The 20,815-nt window shown below is 38.8% G+C and overlaps 1 protein-coding gene across 2 annotated transcripts in view; it reads right to left on the reverse strand.

The window, feature by feature from the left end:
* The window catches only part of gcn1 (GCN1 activator of EIF2AK4), an 81,460-nt gene that overhangs the window by 18,938 nt on the left and 41,707 nt on the right, over nucleotides 1-20,815 (reverse strand). For both annotated transcript variants that reach the window (XM_053624858.1, XM_053624859.1), the window contains 13 exons: nucleotides 17,574-17,644; nucleotides 17,330-17,495; nucleotides 16,786-16,980; nucleotides 14,008-14,254; nucleotides 12,582-12,703; nucleotides 12,369-12,483; nucleotides 8,135-8,314; nucleotides 5,493-5,713; nucleotides 5,222-5,290; nucleotides 4,926-5,064; nucleotides 4,237-4,433; nucleotides 3,109-3,251; nucleotides 2,270-2,387 (listed from right to left, as the gene is read on the reverse strand). In XM_053624858.1, the coding sequence (XP_053480833.1) occupies nucleotides 2,270-2,387; nucleotides 3,109-3,251; nucleotides 4,237-4,433; nucleotides 4,926-5,064; nucleotides 5,222-5,290; nucleotides 5,493-5,713; nucleotides 8,135-8,314; nucleotides 12,369-12,483; nucleotides 12,582-12,703; nucleotides 14,008-14,254; nucleotides 16,786-16,980; nucleotides 17,330-17,495; nucleotides 17,574-17,644 (1,983 nt within the window). The remainder of the gene's footprint in view (nucleotides 1-2,269; nucleotides 2,388-3,108; nucleotides 3,252-4,236; nucleotides 4,434-4,925; nucleotides 5,065-5,221; nucleotides 5,291-5,492; nucleotides 5,714-8,134; nucleotides 8,315-12,368; nucleotides 12,484-12,581; nucleotides 12,704-14,007; nucleotides 14,255-16,785; nucleotides 16,981-17,329; nucleotides 17,496-17,573; nucleotides 17,645-20,815) is intronic.

Consider the following 20,815-nt stretch of genomic DNA (forward strand, 5'->3'; position numbering starts at 1 on the left):
AAGCTGTCTCTTTTGTCTGGAGGGGAAATGACTTATAAGTGCTATAATGTAAGTGACAACAGGAACTATTAACTGTACACTTAGGGGTGTACTGTTGTTGTATGGTGGGAATAGTAATGCCAGCAGCACATACCAAAGTGCATTACTCCTTACATAATGACTGGTGAACATAGTAAATGTCTCTTAAATGTACTGTATCTTAATGGGGAACAAATTCACCAACTACATGCACATTGACAGGAATATTACAGATATCAATTTCTGAGCAATAGAAACAAGTATATGTATATAACAACAACAATAATAATAATAATTATTATTATTATTACGTGTGTGTGTGTGTGTGTGTGTGTATATATATATATATATATATATATATATATATATATATATATATATATATATATATATATATACACATACACACACACACAGTTGAGTTACACACAGAAAAATAGAAAAATTAAGTCAAGATCACGAGAAAACAAGAAAGAAAACAAATAATGCATGGCCGCTTAGGGCTTCCATAATTGACAGATACGGAACAGAGACAAAACACTGTATAAAAAGTGAAGCTAAATCCCTAATAGGGTATATACAGTCATGTGAAAAAATAAATACACCCTATGGAAATAACTATTGTTGTTTTTTTTTTCTTTTTAAACATGTATTTGTACAAGCAAACATTTGATCCACTTTGAAACAGTTTCTATTAATAAAGGTGATATACTCTATCAAATTACATAAAATTGACATTTTGTAGTAATTTTCACAATTTAAATTCACAAAGAAAAATCAATCACATGGAAAAAAGTAAGTACACCCCTACATTTATCACACCTTCAAATCCATAAAATTAGAATCAGGTGTTCAAGATTGGGTTCCAGTGATTAGAACCTGCTTAGGGAGTGTCTTATTTAAATCTCTCGCATCTAGTGTCTGGTGTTCCCTTTGTTATTGAGGTGTGTGGTGTCATCATGCCAAGATCTAAAGAGTTCTGGAAGTTCTTCAGAAAAAAGGTTGTGGATGCCTATGAGTCTGGCAAGGGATTTAAAAAACCTCCAAATTATTTAAAAAGTGGTGCAGAATTCAAACGACCAGCCATTCCAGCAAATTCAACCCGAGAGAAGACTGTCTGATGCAAAAAGAAGACTCCAAGAACCCCAAAATTGCATCACAGGATATGCTAGTAAGTCTTGCAACTGCTGGTGTGAAAGTGCATGCTTCTACAATCAGGAAGAAATTGCACAAATTTTACCTCCATGGGAGGCGTGCCAGGAAAAAGCCTTTGCTGTCTAAAAAAACATTAGCGCAAGACTACAGTTTGCCAAGGTGCATATAGGCAAATACCAGGCCTTTTTGAACAATGTGCTCTGGACAGACAAATCAAACATAATAGTTGTTTTCCACAGTAACAGCAGACATGTTTGGCGCTGACCAAAGGCAGCTTTTCAGGAGAAGCACCTCATACTAACTGTGAAGCACGATGGTGGAAATGTTAAGCTTTGGGGTTGCTTCGCTGCCTCAGGGACTGGACAGCTTGCGTTGATTCAACTATGAATTCTGCATCATATCTTCAAGAGTGCTTGAAGATAATGTGAGGCCATCTGTCCAAAAGTTGAACTGAAAGTGGGCTTTCAACAGGATAATGATCCTAATCACACTAGCAAATCCGTCAAGGAATGGCTCAAAAAGAAGAAATGGAGGGTTATGGAACGGCCTAGTCAAAGCCTGAATTTGAATCCCATTGAAATTTTGTCGGGGGATTTGAAACATGCAAGAAATGCAAGGGCAGTACATGCAAGAAAACCCTCAAACATCTTACAACTGAAAGAATATTGCATGCAAGAGTGGTCAAAAATTCCAGCAAGCCTTGTGGACAATTATGCAAAAACGCCTACAAGAAGTTATTTCTGCTAAAGGAAGCAATACTAGCTTCTGAGGCCAAGGGTGTACTTACTTTCTCCAGAGAAGAATATCACATCTATTGATATTTCTGTCGAATAAATTACTGAAAAGGCTATTGTCCCTTATTCCTTGTTTTCTTCAAGTATATTAATTTTACTAATAGGCACTGTTTCAAAGAGGATCAAATGTTTGCTTGTCCAAATGTCAAAAATGCCAACAATTTCCATGGGGTGTACTTATTTTTTCACACGACTGTATTTCAGACAATTGTTTTGCTATTGTTTAAACTACAGAATGTGTTGGTGATGAGTTGGTCAAAAAAACCCCCAAAATTTTGACTTATTAGACATGGTGCATGTACCTTGTTGGACTGTGCTGTGCCGAAGTTGTCATCCTCGGAAGCGGTCTCTGTTGTCATCTTCCCTGAAACCCCTGAGATGTGGAAGAGCAGGTCTCCTAGCAACTGCACTGAGCTAAACCTGAGGGCAGAGATATTTAGCATGTGTAGCATATCGGCATATTTGGCAATAATAAAAACTTAAAATGCATTGCCGTCCATTTTCAATTGATTAAAACGTTCAACATTATAAAACTACAATAACTGAACCTTAATGACAGTGTTTCCGTGATTCATTCAGATTCTTAGCAGCATACAACAAAACAAAAGCTTAAGACAAAATTAAACATGGCCAACTTTCACTGGTGTGACTCACAGGTGGGCATGTCTGAAGTACAGGGCTTTTCTTATTCTGCTGTTAGCTTGCTGTGCTGCCAAAGTAGCCACATTAGCTGTATGTCTGTGACAGCAGCACCAGTCTATTGTATGTATTCAGCAAACAGTAATATTTTTGTTCACCACACCCTGGCCATCAGAATAGTAACTTACTGAAAAGCCAAAGTGCTTTTCTTTTGAGCTAATACTAGATAGTATGCTAATATGCTACAATACGGCATATCACTACACCCCTAGCCTGGGGTAGCTGGGCTTCTTTTCTGTCTTATATAGTAGTATATTTTCTACTCGTTTTAAATTTAAATCTAAAACTCTAAAGCCCTCAAATAATGTGGATTTAAAAACGAATTGTGATTTAAAAGAACTGAGGTACTGTAATGGGAACAATAAAGATATAATTAAATTGGGCCTTATATTTTTATTATATTTAACAGTTTTACATTAGTGAAGACAGCTGTGTCCCCCACCTGATCCTCCAGAGGTCATCAAACAAGCCTTGTTCCAGCTCAGGCAGAAGCAGGGCAATGGCTGTCTCTGCATACATACTGATGATGCGCTGGCCTGCTCTCAGTGCTGTGTCTCTTACATACTCATTTTCATCAGCCAGAGCCTAAATACACAAAAAGCAGAGGGAGAGAAAGAAAAAGCATTCTGTTGTAACATCTACCGCAAAACTGCTGTAACAGTTTTAAGAGACACTAGTATTTTTCTTTACCAAAATGATATATCCTTCTATTTTGCTTTTTTTAGTGGTCCCTGTGGAAATTGTTAGTGCATTCAAATAAAATAATTAGGAAATAGTTCTCTTTATCTCTGAATATCTGTATAGCTAGTAAACTACAGAAAAAAATCTGTCTTAGACCCTTTAAAAACTAGGGATGTCACGAGAACCGATACTTCGGTACCAAGTCGGTACCATTCTTAAAACGTGACTGTACTTGTTTTCTGCAGTAGTGTGGTAACCCTTGGTAATGAAGGTACCAGGGTTACAATTCTTCCGGACCTGATGGGGCAGTAAATATGCGCAAGTGTTTTAGTCGGTCCACATGCGGTGAAGAAGAAGAAGAACGCCTACAAGCACACAGGAAAAACTACAGAAGATGGCGACAAGTTTACCTCCGCCCCGACTCGTTGATAGGAAAGGTGATAAGAGCCAAATATGTAAATACTTCGCATTCAAGACGGATGACAACAAACATATAATTGATGCTCTGAAGCCGGTGTGCAACCGATGCTATCGTTCATTTCAAACAAAGCGAGAAAACACCTTGAATTTGGCGAAGCACCTGAAAGACAGGTCCATTATGTTCATGATACAGTGGAATTAGGACACTTTCATGAGCAGCTCTCATGCCTTTTATGAATAGAATTTGGCTGACTGTCCAAGTATGTTCAGTTTTACACACTCTTAAGGATAATAATGTCTTCTTAGAAAAAAACTCTTTAGAATATACTGTAAAGTGGAACAAAATTTAGAGGCGAAACCTAAGAGTGCAGATGTTTTTGTTTTCCATTGTAATAAACATAATTCTCTTGGGAGAGCTTTAGGTCAAAGTGAGCTAGATTGGGACAGTTGAGGGAATATAACTCAATACCTTGAGGATACAGGGAATAATCGGGCCCACATAGGGAGTGAACCGTTCACCAAAGGTAAGTGGGAGATAGATGAACATCATGATGTAGCCGTCGCGCACATGAGAAGCAATGTCCACTTTGCTGGCCGTCTGAACAACATCGGGCATCAGTTTGTCCAACTTCTCGACACCTAACCCAGCCATCACCTCTGCCAGACCTTCAAGAAATGAATGGGGGAATAGTTTAATGTATAAGCTTCTTTATTACACCCACGTTTGCTTTAAAATATCATTAAAAACAACATATTAACTTAGACAGCTTAACAGAAATACTGAAATATGGACATGACAATCAAATGCATTGGGAAAAAAAAAACATGCCAATAAGAAGGATATCAGATATTATTATATAGACTAGTTTCACAAAGTAGCTATTTCTAGAAGGTGTGGTAGTTTTCATCACCCACTGTGGCCAGAACCAACTTTCATTTGATAGCCATTACAAACGACCAACAATGATGATGTGTGTCATCAAGGTGAAAAAAAAATGCAGCAAACTGGAGCAATATGGTTAACAATGACTCACCAAAGATGAGGAAATCATTAATGCAAAAGATGGAACAATACAAACTTTCTTCCACCCCAGTGATCATATTTTGCTCAGAAAAAGTCACTGTTGTTGCAGTGATCAAAGGGTTTGTTGTTCTCACCCTGAGCAGCTCCAGAGCGATCCACAGAGCTCTGCTCAGAGGCTAGAGTCTCCATCAGCCAGGGTAGCAGATCATCGAAGCAGGACTCACCCATGCCCTTGACCATAGCTCCAAGAGCTTTCGCCGAAACTGTCCGTACCTGCCAGGGCAGAGAATATGCACTCTTAACTTGTGTTGTCTAGTGACTTCCAAGCTAATATAAAGGTATGGAATTTTTTTTAATTATAAAATAACAATATACACATGATAGACTGAATGTATTGGGAGTCCACATAAATCAATTAAGTATGGACAACCTCTGGTACAGGATCCAGTAGGGAAGTTTTGAGTCCCGGAATCACACTAGGCAGGTATGGAGACAGATCCTGCATCAAACACAAAACAACTTTTGTAGTTAGATAGGTGTTGTAACAACAATGCAATAAAAAAGGAGACAATCATTTTTTTGCTTTATACATGTTTGACAAATCAACAAGAGAAGAAAGATGATGCAAATTTGCATCAAAGAGCCAGCACATTTTGAACAGCACATAGTAAATGTAATGTTATTAGAGGTCATGAGCACACCTTCTGGTCAGTTAGGGAGTACATGTTGCCGATGATCTGTGCAGCCATTTTGCGTGTGTCTGTGGACCGGTCCTGGAAGGCCCTCTGGACAATGGGCATGATGAGAGCCAGTGAGGGAGCATCGATAAAGTGCACAAATTTGGTCTCAAGCAGAGTGTGCAGACAGTGCTGAGTCTTGTGTGACGGGTCCGTAAGAGCATCCAATAGAATGGGAGTGATGGCTAAGAGTCCAAGAAAATAAATGAACAAAAAAAAACATTCACCCCTTAGTTCAAATAATGAACCATTTTGCATGATTCAAGTCCAGTTAACTCATTTTATAATGCTTGTTTCCCCCTTTATATATTTATACATACCTATACTGTGCAAAAGTCTTAGGCATCCTATTTTTTTTTCTTTGTTAAAGATTTTTATCACTTCTACATTATCAAGTCAGTACAAAAACATTTTTAGATTTCCAGCACAAAAATGTTACAGAAAAATGTTTGTATGTTAGTAAAGAAAGCAGCATATTAAGTGGTAATAGACCACATTTCAGACAAAACACATAATGATGGCTACTGGATTTTGCTGCAAAAATAAGAAGCAAGTGTGACAGTGAAAGTCTCCAGAAGAACTGTGGCTGGTTCTGCAAGATTCTCAGTAAAACGTACAGTTCATTTTCTTATAAAACTGCACTAATTCTACCTGAGACTACTTTTTTTTTTTAAAGCAAAGGGTTTTCACACCAAATATTTCCTTTGTATTCATTTATTACTGTTTACTGCTATTTATCATATTTTTTTTATGGAGAAACATTTAATTTCATTATTTTTGAAGGCATCTTTGCTCTACAGCATTTCTTTGCATATGCCTATGACATTTGTACAGTATTGTATACATTATGTAGTTTGTTTTGTAACAATACAAAATCTGAATGAGGAATGATGCATATTTGGAAAAGAGAAGTGCTCTTCCCACTTCTCTTTTCCAAATATGCATCATTCCTCATTCAGATTTTGTATTGTATTCCTGATTTTGTATCATTACCGAAACCAAAATGTCAGACGAAATATATAAATATGGTGATGCAGGCTAAAATGGAACAGCAGAAACCACCCTTCCACAAGCTATAGCCTAGGATTTAAAGTGGTGTTTGAAAGTATGTGAACCCTTTAGAATTTCCTATATTTTTGCATAACTATGCCCTAAAACATAATCAGATTTTCACAGTCCTAAAAGTAGATAAACCCAGTTAAACAAATGAGACAAAAATTTTATATTTGCTCATTTATTTATTGAGAAAAATGATCCAATATTACATGTGTGAGAGTGGCAAAAGTAGGTGAACCTTTGCTTTCAGTATCTGGTGTGACACCCTTGTGCAACAATAACAGCAACTAAACGTTTCTGTTGATCAGTTCTGCACATCGGCTTGGAAGAATTTTAGCCCCTTCTCAATAAAAAACAGCTTCAACTCTGGGATGCTGGTGGGTTTCCTCACACGAACTGCTTGCTGCAGGTCCTTCCACAACATTTCTATTGGATTAAGGTCAGGACATTGGCTTGGCCAAAACATTTTTTGGTAGAACGACTTGTGTGCTTAGGGTTGTTGTCTTGCTGCATGACCCAGTTTCTCTTGAGATTCAGTTCATTTTCCTTAAGCATTCGCTGGTATAATTCAGAATTCATTGTTCCATCAATGATGGCAAGTCGTCCTGATGCAGCAAAACAAGCCCAAACCATGATTCTACAACCACCATGTTTCACAGATGGGATAAGGTTCTTATGCAGTGATTTATTTTCTCCAAACATAATGCATCTCATTTAAAACAGAAAGTTCTATTTTGATCTCATCTGTCCACAGAACATTTTTACAATAGCCTTCTGGCTTGTCCATGTGATCTTGGACTGCAGATGGGCAGCAATGTTCTTTTTGGAGAGCAGTGGCTTTCTCCTTGAAACCCTGACATACACAACATTGTTGTTCAGTGTTCTCATGAATATTAGCCAATGTGAGAGAGGCCTCAAGTTCCTTAGAAGTTACACTGGGTTCCTTTGTGACCTTGTAGACTATTACACATATTGCTCTTGGGGTGATCTTTGTTGGTCGACCACTCCTAGAGAGGGTAACAATGGTCTTGAATTTCCTCCATTTGGCTAACTGTGGATTGGTGGAGTCCAAACTCTTTAGAGCTTGTTTTGTAACCTTTTCCAGTCTGATGAGCATCAAAAACTCTTTTTTTTTTTTTTTTCTGAGGTCCTCATTTTGTTCGTGCCATGATACCCTTCCACAAACGTGTTGTGAAGATCAGACTTTCATAGAGCCCTGTTGTTTAAATAAAATAGGGTGCTCACTTAAACCTGACTGTCATCCCTGTCATTAAAAACACCTGACTCTAATTTCACCTTCAAATTAACTGCTAATCATAGAGGATCACATACTTTTGCCACTCACAAATATGTAATATTGGATACTTTTCCTCAATAAATAAATGACCAAGTAAAATATTTTTGTCTCATTTGTTTAATTGTGTTCTCTTTGTGTACTTTCAGGACTTTTTTTAGGTCAAAGTTATGCAGATATATCGAACATTCTAAAGGTTTCACAAACTTTCAAGCACCACTGTAGTTAAGTGATAATATGTTTATCTCGATCTTACCCTGGATCTCAGGGTTGCGAATTACTGAGCCAATCTGACGCAGTGCCTGCTGTCCAGCTTTCTGTACTTTGACGTGTGAGTCGGTAAGAACCTCAGTCAGCTTGGGCACAATGCTGGGCAGACATGATGATAGCTGTTTAGGGGCACAAAATGCCATGGCACCGAGCAACTCCACTGAGCCTGCAAAGCATAGAAAAACTCTGTTATGGGAGCTGGAAAAAAAGCAACAGGTGTTTTGTGTGTTGAGTGTTCACATTTTTTTCTTACCACAAATATTTGAAGATTAAATCTGGGCTTGTCTGGAGAATGGCGTAATCACAGAGTTATTATTTATAAATGTGTCTATACTATGTTGACATCTGGTCAGATGATTAGATTAAGCTTTTCAATTACATATACAAAATTATATACAAAAATAAAACTAGACTTTGAAAGCCATTCCATCCCATTTGTAGATCGCAACAACTCTCTATGTTATTGTGTTTAACCAAACAACTTCTGGGGCCTGCAGTACTTTTTTTTTTTTAACAGTCCTTTTACAGTGGAAACTGATGTGTTTAAATACAGAGTAACCACCAGGTGCGACACATATGACTGTCATTCATTCCAAATTAATACAGTCCTCTCCGAATGTATTGGAACAGCAAGGTCAATTCTACTGTTTTCTCTATACATTGAAGACATTTGGGTTCGAGATCAAAATATGTATGAGACGATAGAATATCAGCTTTAATTTCCTCATATTTACAACTAGATGTGTTAAACATCTTAGAACATGGCGCCCTTTTGTTTGAACCCACCCATTTTTTCAAGTGATCAAAAATACTGGAACATGTGACTGATAGGTGTTTCTTGTTGCCCAGGTATGCCCTGTTAAATTGATTGTTTAAAGAATTAAAGAATAGCTCTGAATGTCTACTCTTGGTTTGACCCCTATGTTTCACCTGCATTTGTTCTTAAAAAGGATAAACCAACATGAAGACCAGAAAGCTGCCTATGGGAGAAAAGCAAGCCATTTTGAAGCTGAGAAAGTGGAAAATCTATCACAGCCAATGCAAAAGCACTAGGCATGGCTAATACAAAAATTTGGAATGTCGTGAAAAAGAAAGAAACCACAGACATACTAACAACCATACATGGAACAGGGTGGCCAAGGAAAAACAGCAGTTGATGCCAGAAACATTGTGAGAGCTGTGAAAAAAAGCCAAAAAACAGTTAGTGACTTCACCAACAACCGTCACAGGGCAAGGGTGAAGGTATCACAATCCACTCTTCAAAGAAGACTTCAAGTGCAGAAATATACAGGCCAATCTATAGATACAAGATGCAATCCACTCAGCAGCAGTAAAAATCAGAAGGCCAGATTGGAATTAGCAAAGAAATACACAGATGAGCCACAAACATTCTGGAACCAAGATTAACCTCTATCAAAGTGACTGGAAGGCCAAAGTGTGGAGAAAAAATTAATCTAGTCATGATTCAAAACATAGAAGCTCATCAGTGAAGCACGATGGAGGTACTGTCATGGCTTGGGCTTGCATGGCTGATTCTGGAATGGGCTCACTAATCTTTATTGATGTAACTCATGATGGTAGCAGAAGAATAAATTCAGATAGTCTATAGAAACAAAATCTGTCAACCAATTAACAGAAATACATCCAATCTAATTTGGAGGAACTTCATCAGGCCGCATGACAAGGACACAAAAAGCACACAACAAAAGGGTTTCTTCAGGGGAAAAAGTGGACGGTTTTAGACTGGCCATCACCAGACCTTAACCCAACTGCACATGCATTTCACCTCCTGCCTTAAGAGGAGACTGAAGGGAGAACCCCCCTCAAAACAAACAACAACTGAAAGAAGCTGTTATAGTTTTTAAAGTACTGTGAATGAGAAAATTATTTTTAACTTCAGAGGGTATAGCCTTTTTTGTCTATGGGTTACTTTGTAAAGAGATGGGATGAGCAAACCAATATTCTAAACCTATATCTGGTTCTTGCATTAACCAATTAACAATGACTCTTATATGACATGCTCAATTATAAAGGCATATGGTGGGGGAAAGCTAGCCAACCTTTGTCTTTTGGAAGCTGAAGCTTTAGCAGTCTGATTCTGGGTTTTCTCTTGTTCCAAATAAATCTACTAAAATGCCTCTCCAGGTCAGCAATAACTTTCTTTGTGATATTAAGTGGGATCATCTGTAGGGGGTATAGTAGTCTTAGAAGTATATTCATTTTCATTAAGTTTACACTGCCTATCACTGAAACCATCCACCGTTCCATGTCCACTTTAACCACCTTTAATACAGGATAGAAGTTGAGGATATCCAGCTTTTTAAATTAGGAGAAAATTTTATACCAACATAGTTAAATCTGTTCATAGACAATTTATAGGGAAAGGATGGCATGGCCTTCCTGAACTTCCCATGTGAGGCTGCTATGGAGTTGTCACAATTAATCTTATAACCTTAGAAGTAAGGCCGGAACAGATTTCAAACAGCAATATCTCATCTGCATACAAAGCTATGGCATGGTTTCACCTACTTTTATCCCATTAATCTGTGCACCTAATCGAAGAGATTGCAAGGGGCTCAAGCCTTGTCTTGTGCCTCATTTAAGCATAGAAGAAAATGCATCTAAGAAAACTCAGAGAGATGCCGGGCATGGCATGGTATCCCACGCTGCTGGATTGTGTTGCAATCATGGCTGTAGCCTCCGCATTTCTGTTGCACATAAGCAGAAAAATCAAGCTAAATGAACACACGGCAGCTGCTTCTTAACTTTAGCAGCAGACAGCACTTTGACATAATCACGAAAGCCGTGGGATTTAATGATGACTGGACGCAGCTGCTGTTCTGAATTGGGACTGAATCGATGTGCTTAGTCCGACCTTTAGGTGATTATTTCCCTAGGCAGGTCCAAGGAATTGTGGAAATATACTTCAAAATAGTCGACAGGTTGTCGCCCATCAACCACTTCCAGTAAGTTTGTTAGAATTGCAGTGTCCCGTCTGCACCGATTCTCCAGGTTGTCCAGCGTAGACATCATTTCTTCCACATATTTCATGCAGGCAGCTAACTGGGCATCGGTAGAAGGTAGAATGTCCTCCATTTTGGAAACATGAGATTCTACCTACATAAGTCGAGTACTGTTGTCTTGATATTTCATTTCAATTGAATCGTGAGTTGCAGCAAACTGACTTTTGGTCCCTTACCGTGGGGATGTCAGCCGTTATGTTGTTAATTATTCATTCATACCACTGCTGCCTGCACTGTCACCATCTTGGTCAGGGACCACTGCAGCTCATTTGTCCCTTCTTTCTCTTTTAGCCATTTTCTCTGCTAGGTTAGGTGAAACTCTTGTTGCCCATACACTCTTTGTTAATAAAGCTTGGTCTTTGTAAGAAAAAGTAGAAAAAGCCTATGAAATATTATTACATTTTGGTGGTATAGTCCAGAAGAAATACAAATCTGTTCCTCTCAGCTCAACATCATCACGTGGCACCAACAGAGGAGTGATTCATATCTTGCGGTATGGCTTCAATAATTCTGCTCTAGAAGTCTTCTTTGATTGGTGGATTGTGATACCTTCACCCTGCCCGTGGAGGTTGCTGCTAATGTCACTGACTATCGTTGGATTTTTCTTCACAGCTCTCAGTGATTGTCAACTGCTTTTGTTTTCCTTGGCCGACCTGTTCGATGTCTGATTGTTAGTAAAACAGTGGTTTCTTTCTTTTTGAGGACATTCCACATTGTTGGCTATGCCCAATGCTTTTGCAATGGCCCTGATCAACATTCCCTCTTTTCTCAGCTCAAAAAGACTTGCTTTTTTCTCACAGACAGCTACATGTCTTCAGGTTGGTTTATCCTTTTTAACAACAGATGCCCAGGGTTCAAACCAAGAGTAGACATTCAGAGCTATTAATTGTTTCAACAATCAATGTAACTGGGTACACCTGGGCAACAAGAAACACCTGTCAGTCACACGTTCCAATATTTCTGATCACATGAAGAATGTGTGGGTTCAAACAAAAGGTGACATGTTCTAAGCTAGATGTAAATATCAGGAAATGAAAGCTGAAATTCTGATCTATCATCTCATTCAACTTTTGTCCTCAAACCCAAATGTCTTCAGTGTACAGCAAACAAAAGAATTGGCCTTGCTGTTCCAATACTTTCAGAGACTACAAGTTGCTCCAGTACCATAAAAAGTACAAGTGGTGAGTGAATGCTGACCTGCTTTGGTTCTCCAGGACTCTTCCTCTAGGGCTACAAGGAGAGAGGGCAAAACTAACTTCACCCCATGAGCACTTAGATTGCGCATTACAGCTTTGGCACAGTCATCTGCTGCCTGAGAGAGAGAGAAGTAAGGAAAATACAAGAACAGGTATAAACTGGAGAAAGGACACAGAGAGTGAGACCAGTGAAAGAAATAAAGTTTGTGTATACCTCTCTGACATACTGGTTCCCGTCTCCAAAGCAGAGGAGAAGATGGGGCAGTACATGTACCACATATGGCTCAAACAGTTTCCCCAACATGTTGCACAACATTTCAAAAGCAAACAGGGCACCTGGCATAGAGAGAGAGAAAATCACTTTGTGTGCAAATCTCTGACTCTTATAGGGTGTGTGGGGGGGGAAATGTATAGTATGTCTGCTTAACTAATCATGTAGCCTACTGTAACACCCAAAATTACCAGTAATAAAAATAAATACTAGAGTCAGTACAGTTCTTACTGACCTCATTATAAAGGTCAACTTTTAAGATTATTTGTGCTTAATGTGCATTATTTTGCATAATGACTATAGGCTTGAAAGCTAAATAAAAGAACTATATCATAGGGCTGGGCGATAAAACAGTATCGGTATTTATCGACAGTACACCTTTATCTGTAACGATAGAAAAAATGTTCGGTATAACGCTCAATAAAATGTAAACAGACATGGAGTTTGGTTGCATTAACAACCCTCAAGCGTGCGAAGTCCCTGGATCATAAACAGTCATATGCCTTGATAAAGGAGTGTACTACGATTGACAAGCTAACAGCCAATAACAGAACACATCGAACATACTAACACAAGCAAAAATTAGTTCAAAGCCTGCCAAGGAAATGTGAATAAAAAAGGACGTCAGCTTGCCAGTGTGGCAGTTTCTTTTGGTTTCTTTTCGTCTGATCCAACATCTGAACACTGTTGTGCATGAGCTTTGCAAAAAAAAAAAACAAACAAACAAAAAAAAACACGTCCTGGCCAAGTATGGAGAAACAAGCTGTGAGAGACTTGCGCAGTGCTCCACACATGTACAGTACGTGTGACTCAGTGGGCAACGAAGAAAGGTGACATTTTGCCGCTTTTTGTGTTTTCTGTTAAAATGTCGGCTCTGGGGAGGACAGTGAGTGTCCTCAGAACAGAAGCTCAACTCGTCAGACGCAGACATCACCACAGTGATATCCAGAAGTAAGTGTTAAATTGCAATTTATATACGAGGCTAGGCTAACTATGCTAACAGGCTGAGCACAAACCAGGAGTCACATTCTGCACTATAATGTGATGCTGATCTACCTTAAAGTTTGCTTTGATTGTTCTACGTTTACACTTTTACATTGCACACATTTTGTAACATTTTATTGATTAAGTTCAAGAGTTTCTTTAACACTTATTTATTTAATCTTCATATAAGATATAAGAGAAGATATTTGCAAAACCTTTTGATATTTATCAAACCTTTTTTTCTACTGGTCTTTGTTTAAAAAAGATTAAAAATGTATCAATAATTATTGATACCGAATGACATGAAACATTATATCGTGAAATATTTTTAGCTGTACCGCTCAGCCCTACAATATCATAATGAATCTACCCAACAAACACTGACCCTCTCTGCGTCTGGCGTTCTTTTTGTCCTGAATGGCATCAGTGAGCGTGGTCATGATGTCTTGCTGTTTGAGTGAGAGGATGCCCAGGCCCTTTACTAAGCCGGCTAAGCCGTAGGCAGCACCTTTCCTCTCTGCATACTTGTCACTCTCCAGCAGCAGCTGCAGCAGCTTCCGTACCATGTCACCTGCATCCTCCTTTATAGCGGGCACAAGAGGAGGCAAGCAACCGGCCACTGACTCCTGGACCTGTAGGAGTGGGGTGTATGCTGCTGTGATTTTATATATAAATACACACACACACACACACACACACACACATACACACACTCTGTCTCTCACTGACTGGCCATAAAAAAGTCACACTCTAAAAGTTTGTTGCATTGTTTAGACAACCTTATGCAACATCATATTTATTTCAGTCCAGGGTGGCATTAATTTTTGGCGAATATCTTGTATTCAGGCCAGGAGAGTTGAACCAATTCATGTGTGATGATTCCTCATGCTCCCTGAACCACTCTTCCACAATTTGAACCTAATGAATCTTGGCACTGTCATCCTAGAATATGCATGTGCCATCAGGGAAGAAAAAACACATTGCTGGGATAACCTGGTCATTCAGTACATTCAGGTACTCAGCGGACTTAATTTTTTCCCCCGCATAATGTTGCTGAGCCTAGATCTCAGCAATTGAAGCAACCTCAGATCATAACACTTCCTCCAGAGTCTTGAACAGTAGGCAGTATGCATGATGGGTGCATTGCTTCATGCGCATGCCTTTTCAACCTGACGCGTCCATTGCTTTGGAATAGGGTAAAACTGGACTCATGACCACATGACCTTTTTCCATTGCTCCACAGTCCAATCTTTATGCTCTGTAGCAAATTGAAGTTGTTTTTATCTGATAGCCTCAAACTGATTAGGCCACACAGCTGTTTAGTCCCAATCCTGTACAGTGAGGGAAAGAAGTATTTGATCCCCTGCTGATTTTGTACGTTTGCCCACTGACAAAGAATTGATCAGTCTATAATTTTAATGGTAGGTTTATTTGAACAGTGAGAGACAGAATAACAACAAGAAAATCCAGAAAAACGCATGTCAAAAATGTAACAAATTGATTTGCATTTTAATGAGGGAAATAAGTATTTGACCCCCTCTCAATCAGAAAGATGTCTGGCTCCCAGGTGTCTTTTATACAGGTAACGAGCTGAGATTAGGAGCACACTCTTAAAGGGAGTGCTCCTAATCTCAGCTCGTTACCTGTATAAAAGACACCTGTCCACAGAACCAATCAATCAATCAGATTCCAAACTCTCCACCATGGCCAAGACCAAAGAGCTCTCCAAGGATGTCAGGGACAAGACTGTAGACCTACACAAGTCTGGAATGGGCTACAAGACCATTGCCAAGCAGCTTGGTGAGAAGGTGACAACAGTTGGTGCGATTATTCACAAATGGAAGAAACACAAAAGAACTGTCAATCTCCCTTGGCCTGGGGCTCCATGCAAGATCTCACCTCGTGGAGTTGCAATGATCATGAGAACAGTGAGGAATCAGCCCAGAACTACACAGGAGGATCTTGTCAATGATCTCAAGGCAGCTGGGACCATAGTCACCAAGAAAACAATTGGTAACACACTACGCCGTGAAGGACTGAAATCCTGCAGCGCCCGCAAGGTCCCCCTGATCAAGAAAGCTCATATACATGTCCGTCTGAAGTTTGCCAATGAACATCTGAATGATTCAGAGGACAACTGGGTGAAAGTGTTGTGGTCAGAAACCTGGTGGCCAACTACAAGAAACGTCGGACCTCTGTGATTGCCAACAAGGGTTTTGCCACCAAGTACTAAGTCATGTTTTGCAGAGGGGTCAAATACATATTTCCCTCATTAAAATGCAAATCAATTTATAAGATTTTTGACATGCGTTTTTCTGGATTTTTTTGTTGTTATTCTGTCTCTCACTGTTCAAATAAATCTACCATTAAAATTATAGACTGATCATTTCTTTGTCAGTGGGCAAACGTACAAAATCAGCAGGGGATCAAATAGTTTTTTCCCTCACTGTAAGTTCTCGTTGCATTGTGCATGTGGAAATGCTTTTACTTTCACTATTAAGCATAGCCGTGAGTTCCACTGTTGATTTTTTACAATGTGATTTTGCCAAGTGTTTTAAAGATTTCCGATCAAGATTATTCAAGAGTTTTTCCCGACCACATTTCTTCCACAAATTTGGCAGTTCACCACTATCCTTCCAGGTTTTAATAATGCGTTGGACAGTTCTTAAACCAATTCCAGTGATTTCAGGAATCTTCTTAGTTGTTTCCTTTGCTTGATGCAGACCAAAAATTTGCCCCTTCTGAAACACAGGAACATCTTTTCCACGACCACAGGATAGGTCTTCTGACATGTTTGTTTCAGAAATGTGAAGCCACACACTGCATCAGTTAGAGTTAAAAGAATTGTTGCCAGTTGAAACATATAAATCACTGCAATAATGATCCAATCATAGCCTCTTAAGTACTTGCTTTTTTAAATCCAAATAGCAACCTTTTTTTAGCCAGAGAGGATGTGTGTGTGTGTGTGTGTGTGTGTATACACACATATGCACACACACACGACTTTGTTAATTTGCACAATGCTATTATTTGCACTTCTCTGGAACTGCATTTCACTGCCAAGTACCTGTACTGTGCAAAGACAATAAAGAACTATCTATCAATCAAGCATAGGATTTACTTGTGCTTTAGAGCTGTAACTGAACAAAAGGACAGTGTTTACCTGCTGAGAGGGAGTGGAGAGAGCAGTGATGAGCTTGGCAACTATGGGCTTGACTTTGGGGTCGCTCTTGTCCAGATGTTTGGCCAGTGAGCCCATGAGGATGACCACACTCTGACGCACTGAGTCATAGCTGGCATCCTGAGGAGCGTTCTTCAGGAACTCCTCAAATACAGGCAGCAGAGAGTTCACATTGTCCTATAATATGTACAAATCCAAACACATTTTTACAACATTAAAATTTTCTGCATTAAGAGAATTTGAAAGCTAGTTATAGTCTAGTAAATAAATCATGTGCATTCATAGCAAGTATAGCATGTACATTCACACAGCCCTTCACCACAGTGAGAATTTAAATAATTTACAGCTTTACATGTATACAATGTTAGGTATGTTTTCAAAAATTACATAAAGGCAGCATGTATGTTAGAATTTATTTGAGAATTCTATCACTCTTTACTACATCTAGTTTGCTGAACGCACTAATGTAAAATTTGGATAAAAAGGACTGGAGGAAGTGAATTGGGGATTTTAGGTGGTGAGATACCTTGCCGTGGGTGTTCAGGACAGACAACGCAGCATCCAGCATGCAGCGTCGCACCTCACTGTGCCTGTCGTTCAGAGCGTCAGGTACGAAAAACTGAAAGATGGGAGTCACCTGATCCTCCCTTAGCCACTGAGAGAGCTTATTAAGAGCCAGTGCTATCCCACACCTGTAGACAGGAAACACATCACTCCAGTACTCAGCTTTGCAGACAGGAGTAGTATTACTCAATAAGCAGGGGCTTTACCTTGCTTCCCACTGGTCAGGAGGTGCTTCTGAGATTACTCTTCCCAAAGCATCCAGGACTGGTGGTGGTCTCTGCAATTTATACGGTGTATGAGTTGTTAAGATTGGACCAATGTGATCTACACTAGAGTAATTAAGACATACAGTGGCTATAAAACGTCTACACACCCCTGTTAAAATGGCAAGCTTTTGTGAAGTAAAAAATGTAAACTAAGATAAATCATGTCAAAACTTTTTACAGAAACATTTACAGGGAAAAAAAAGAAAGAAAAAAAGTACAATAACCTATTTGTATGTGTGCACACCCCTAAACTAATACTTTGTTGAAGCACCTTTTGATTTTATTACACCACTCAGTCTTTTTGGGTACGAGTCTATCAGCATGGAACACCTTGATTTGGCAATATTTTCCTACTCTTACTTGCAAAAGCATTCTAGATCCATCAGATTTTGAGGGTATCACCATTGCACAGCCTGCTTCAGGTCACCTCACAGATTTTTAGTTGGACCCAGGCCTGGTCTCTGGCTAAGTCATTCAAAAAACATTAATCTTTTGGTTAAGCCATTCCTTTGTTGATTTGGATGTATGCTTTGGTTCATTGTCATGCTGAAATGTAATCTTCAGCTTACTAGGAGACCACTGAAGATTTTGCACTAAAATTAACTGGCTATTCATGATTCCCTCCACAAAAAAGCCCAAGTTCTGGCTGAAGAAAAACAGCCCTAAAGCATGATGCTTCCACCACCATGCTTCAACATCGGTATGGTGTTCTTTTGGTGATGTGCTTTTTTTTTGCACCCAACAAACCTTCTAGAATTATGGAAATATTATTAGAGATGCACGGATACTAAATTTCTCAGCCGATACCGATAGTTCTGCGTTCTTTTAAATTAATAATTAATCCCACAATTCTGAAAAAAAAAATACAAGTAAAAATTTTATTCCCTCCATTTCAACAAGTTGTTTCATAGTAACTGGTATCATAAACAGAAAACACATTACTCAAATTAACATGAACACATTAACTAAATTCTGAAGATTAAAGTAAGATTTCTTAACTTAATGAATGTTAATAATTCATATTAACATTGACTGAATTGTAAAAACCTCCTGTTAGGCTCACATTCACTCACCACAAACAAAAGCATTTCTACTTCATCATTGAATATCAAACTGGTAATATACAGGCCTATAATATAATTTTTTTTTTGATGATATTAACTCATTAACATTAACTGGATATGAAATGTATTACTCAACAAATATATTTTTCTGTGCAATATTTTTTTTGTCAACTCATATTCATTTAAATCTTTCAACGGTGTACTGGCCCTTTAATTCAGCATGAGCAGCTCGAGCACCGCAGCAAAGAAAATAGACTCGACGCCGAAACTCCCGCTTCACTGCTGCTCATGTCCGGTGTAAAATTTTAGTGGTGCAGAGATAACAAACTGCAGTTTTTTCGTCATTCCACACAAGAGACATCATCTTTACACACAGCACGAAATCAATGTGTTTTCCCCCACTATTTTTATTGACAGGATATAATCGGCCCTGAACATCGGATGTTTTTAAAAACATCTGATGCGTGAAAAATTGCCTTTATCGGCCGATACATCGGTGCATCTCTAATTATTATATCTTTTGAAATTGGTCTCATCAGACGATAACACATTTTGCCACATGGGTTGGGGTGATTTAGTTGGGCTCAGATCTTTTTGTGAGAAAGGGCATCCATCTAGCCACCCTACCCCATAGCCCAGATATGTGAAGAATACAAGAGATTGTTGTCACATGCAGAGAGTAATCAGTACTTGGCAGATATTCCTGCAGTTTTTGTCTTGTCCTTTTATACATTTTGGAGGGACTTCCTGTTCTTGATGATGTCACTGTGGTGCTCCTTTTTCTCTATTTATTGATGATGGCCTTCACGGTATTCCATATTACATCTAATGTTTTGGAAATACATTTATACCCCTCTCCTGATCAATACCTTTCAACAAGTGAGATACCATGCATGCTTTCTAAGCTCTTTGCAGACCATGGCTTCAGCAGTTGGATGAAACCAAGATGATGTGAAGAAACAGCTACAGAAACAGCTGATCTTTATTTGGGGTTAATCAGAATAATTTCACTGATGACAGCTGTATGATATTTACTTTTGAACATGATTGTTTAAATTTAATTCAGAACACAACCACATCCCCAGATTATAAAAGGGTGTGCACACTTATGCAACCAGGTTATTGTAACTTTATTTTTCATATTGTTCCCTAAAATGTTTCTGATTGTTTTTCACTTAATTTTTATGATGTCATTTCAACTTGAGGGTGGAAAAAGTTCCGAAATGATTTATCTTGGTTTCATTTTTTACATCAGAAAAACCTGCCATTTTAAGTGGGGTGTGTAAACTTTTTATATCCATTGTAGCTCTGGCCATCTACAACATGCTATCCATGTATGTAAATATCAACATGGGCATCACCCCATTATTGTCTGTGTCTTCAGTGGCTGATTCTAATGCTCAAAAAAGTCCTGCATATTGGAGATTCCTTCTTTGCAAACAAGACTAGTTCTTCTTGTTAATATTTGCATGCCTCAAATACCCTTAAGTATACTTCAAACATATATTTTTGAAGGAAGGAAGGAAACTATTGAAGAAAGACTACACTATATGGCTAAAAGTTTGTAGACACCTGACCATAACACTCAATGTGCTTTTGAACATCCCATTCCTGATTTAGTCCCCTGAGGAGGACTGGGGTGCAGTTGGCATTCTAATTCATTCAAAAAGTGTTCAGTGGAGTTGAGGTGGTTCTGTGCACTTCAAAGTTCTTCCACTTCAACTTTGGCAAACTCCGTCTTCTTGGACCTCATTTTGTACACAGGGACACCGTCATTCTGGAACAGGTATGGGCTCTCAGTTCCACTGAAGATAAATTTGAATGCTACAGCAAACAAAAACATACTACAGAATTGTGCGCTTCCAAATTTGTTGCAACAGCTTGGGCAAGGCCCACATATGGGTGTGATGGTCAGGTGTAAACAAACTTTTGGCCATATAATGTCAGACATTTGACTTTTCTGTGAACTTGTCCCTGTTTTTACCAACTGCAAAATCCAATCAGTTTGTCTGCTGGTTACAATGATAATTCCCTATAAATCCTAAAATCATTCAACCACTCATTCTTGAGATATCGCGCCAACGAAATGCATGGATACATGGATGAACTCCGTGTGAA

The sequence above is a fragment of the Ictalurus furcatus genome, chromosome 5, assembly GCF_023375685.1.
Source record: "Ictalurus furcatus strain D&B chromosome 5, Billie_1.0, whole genome shotgun sequence".
Lineage (NCBI taxonomy): Eukaryota > Metazoa > Chordata > Actinopteri > Siluriformes > Ictaluridae > Ictalurus > Ictalurus furcatus.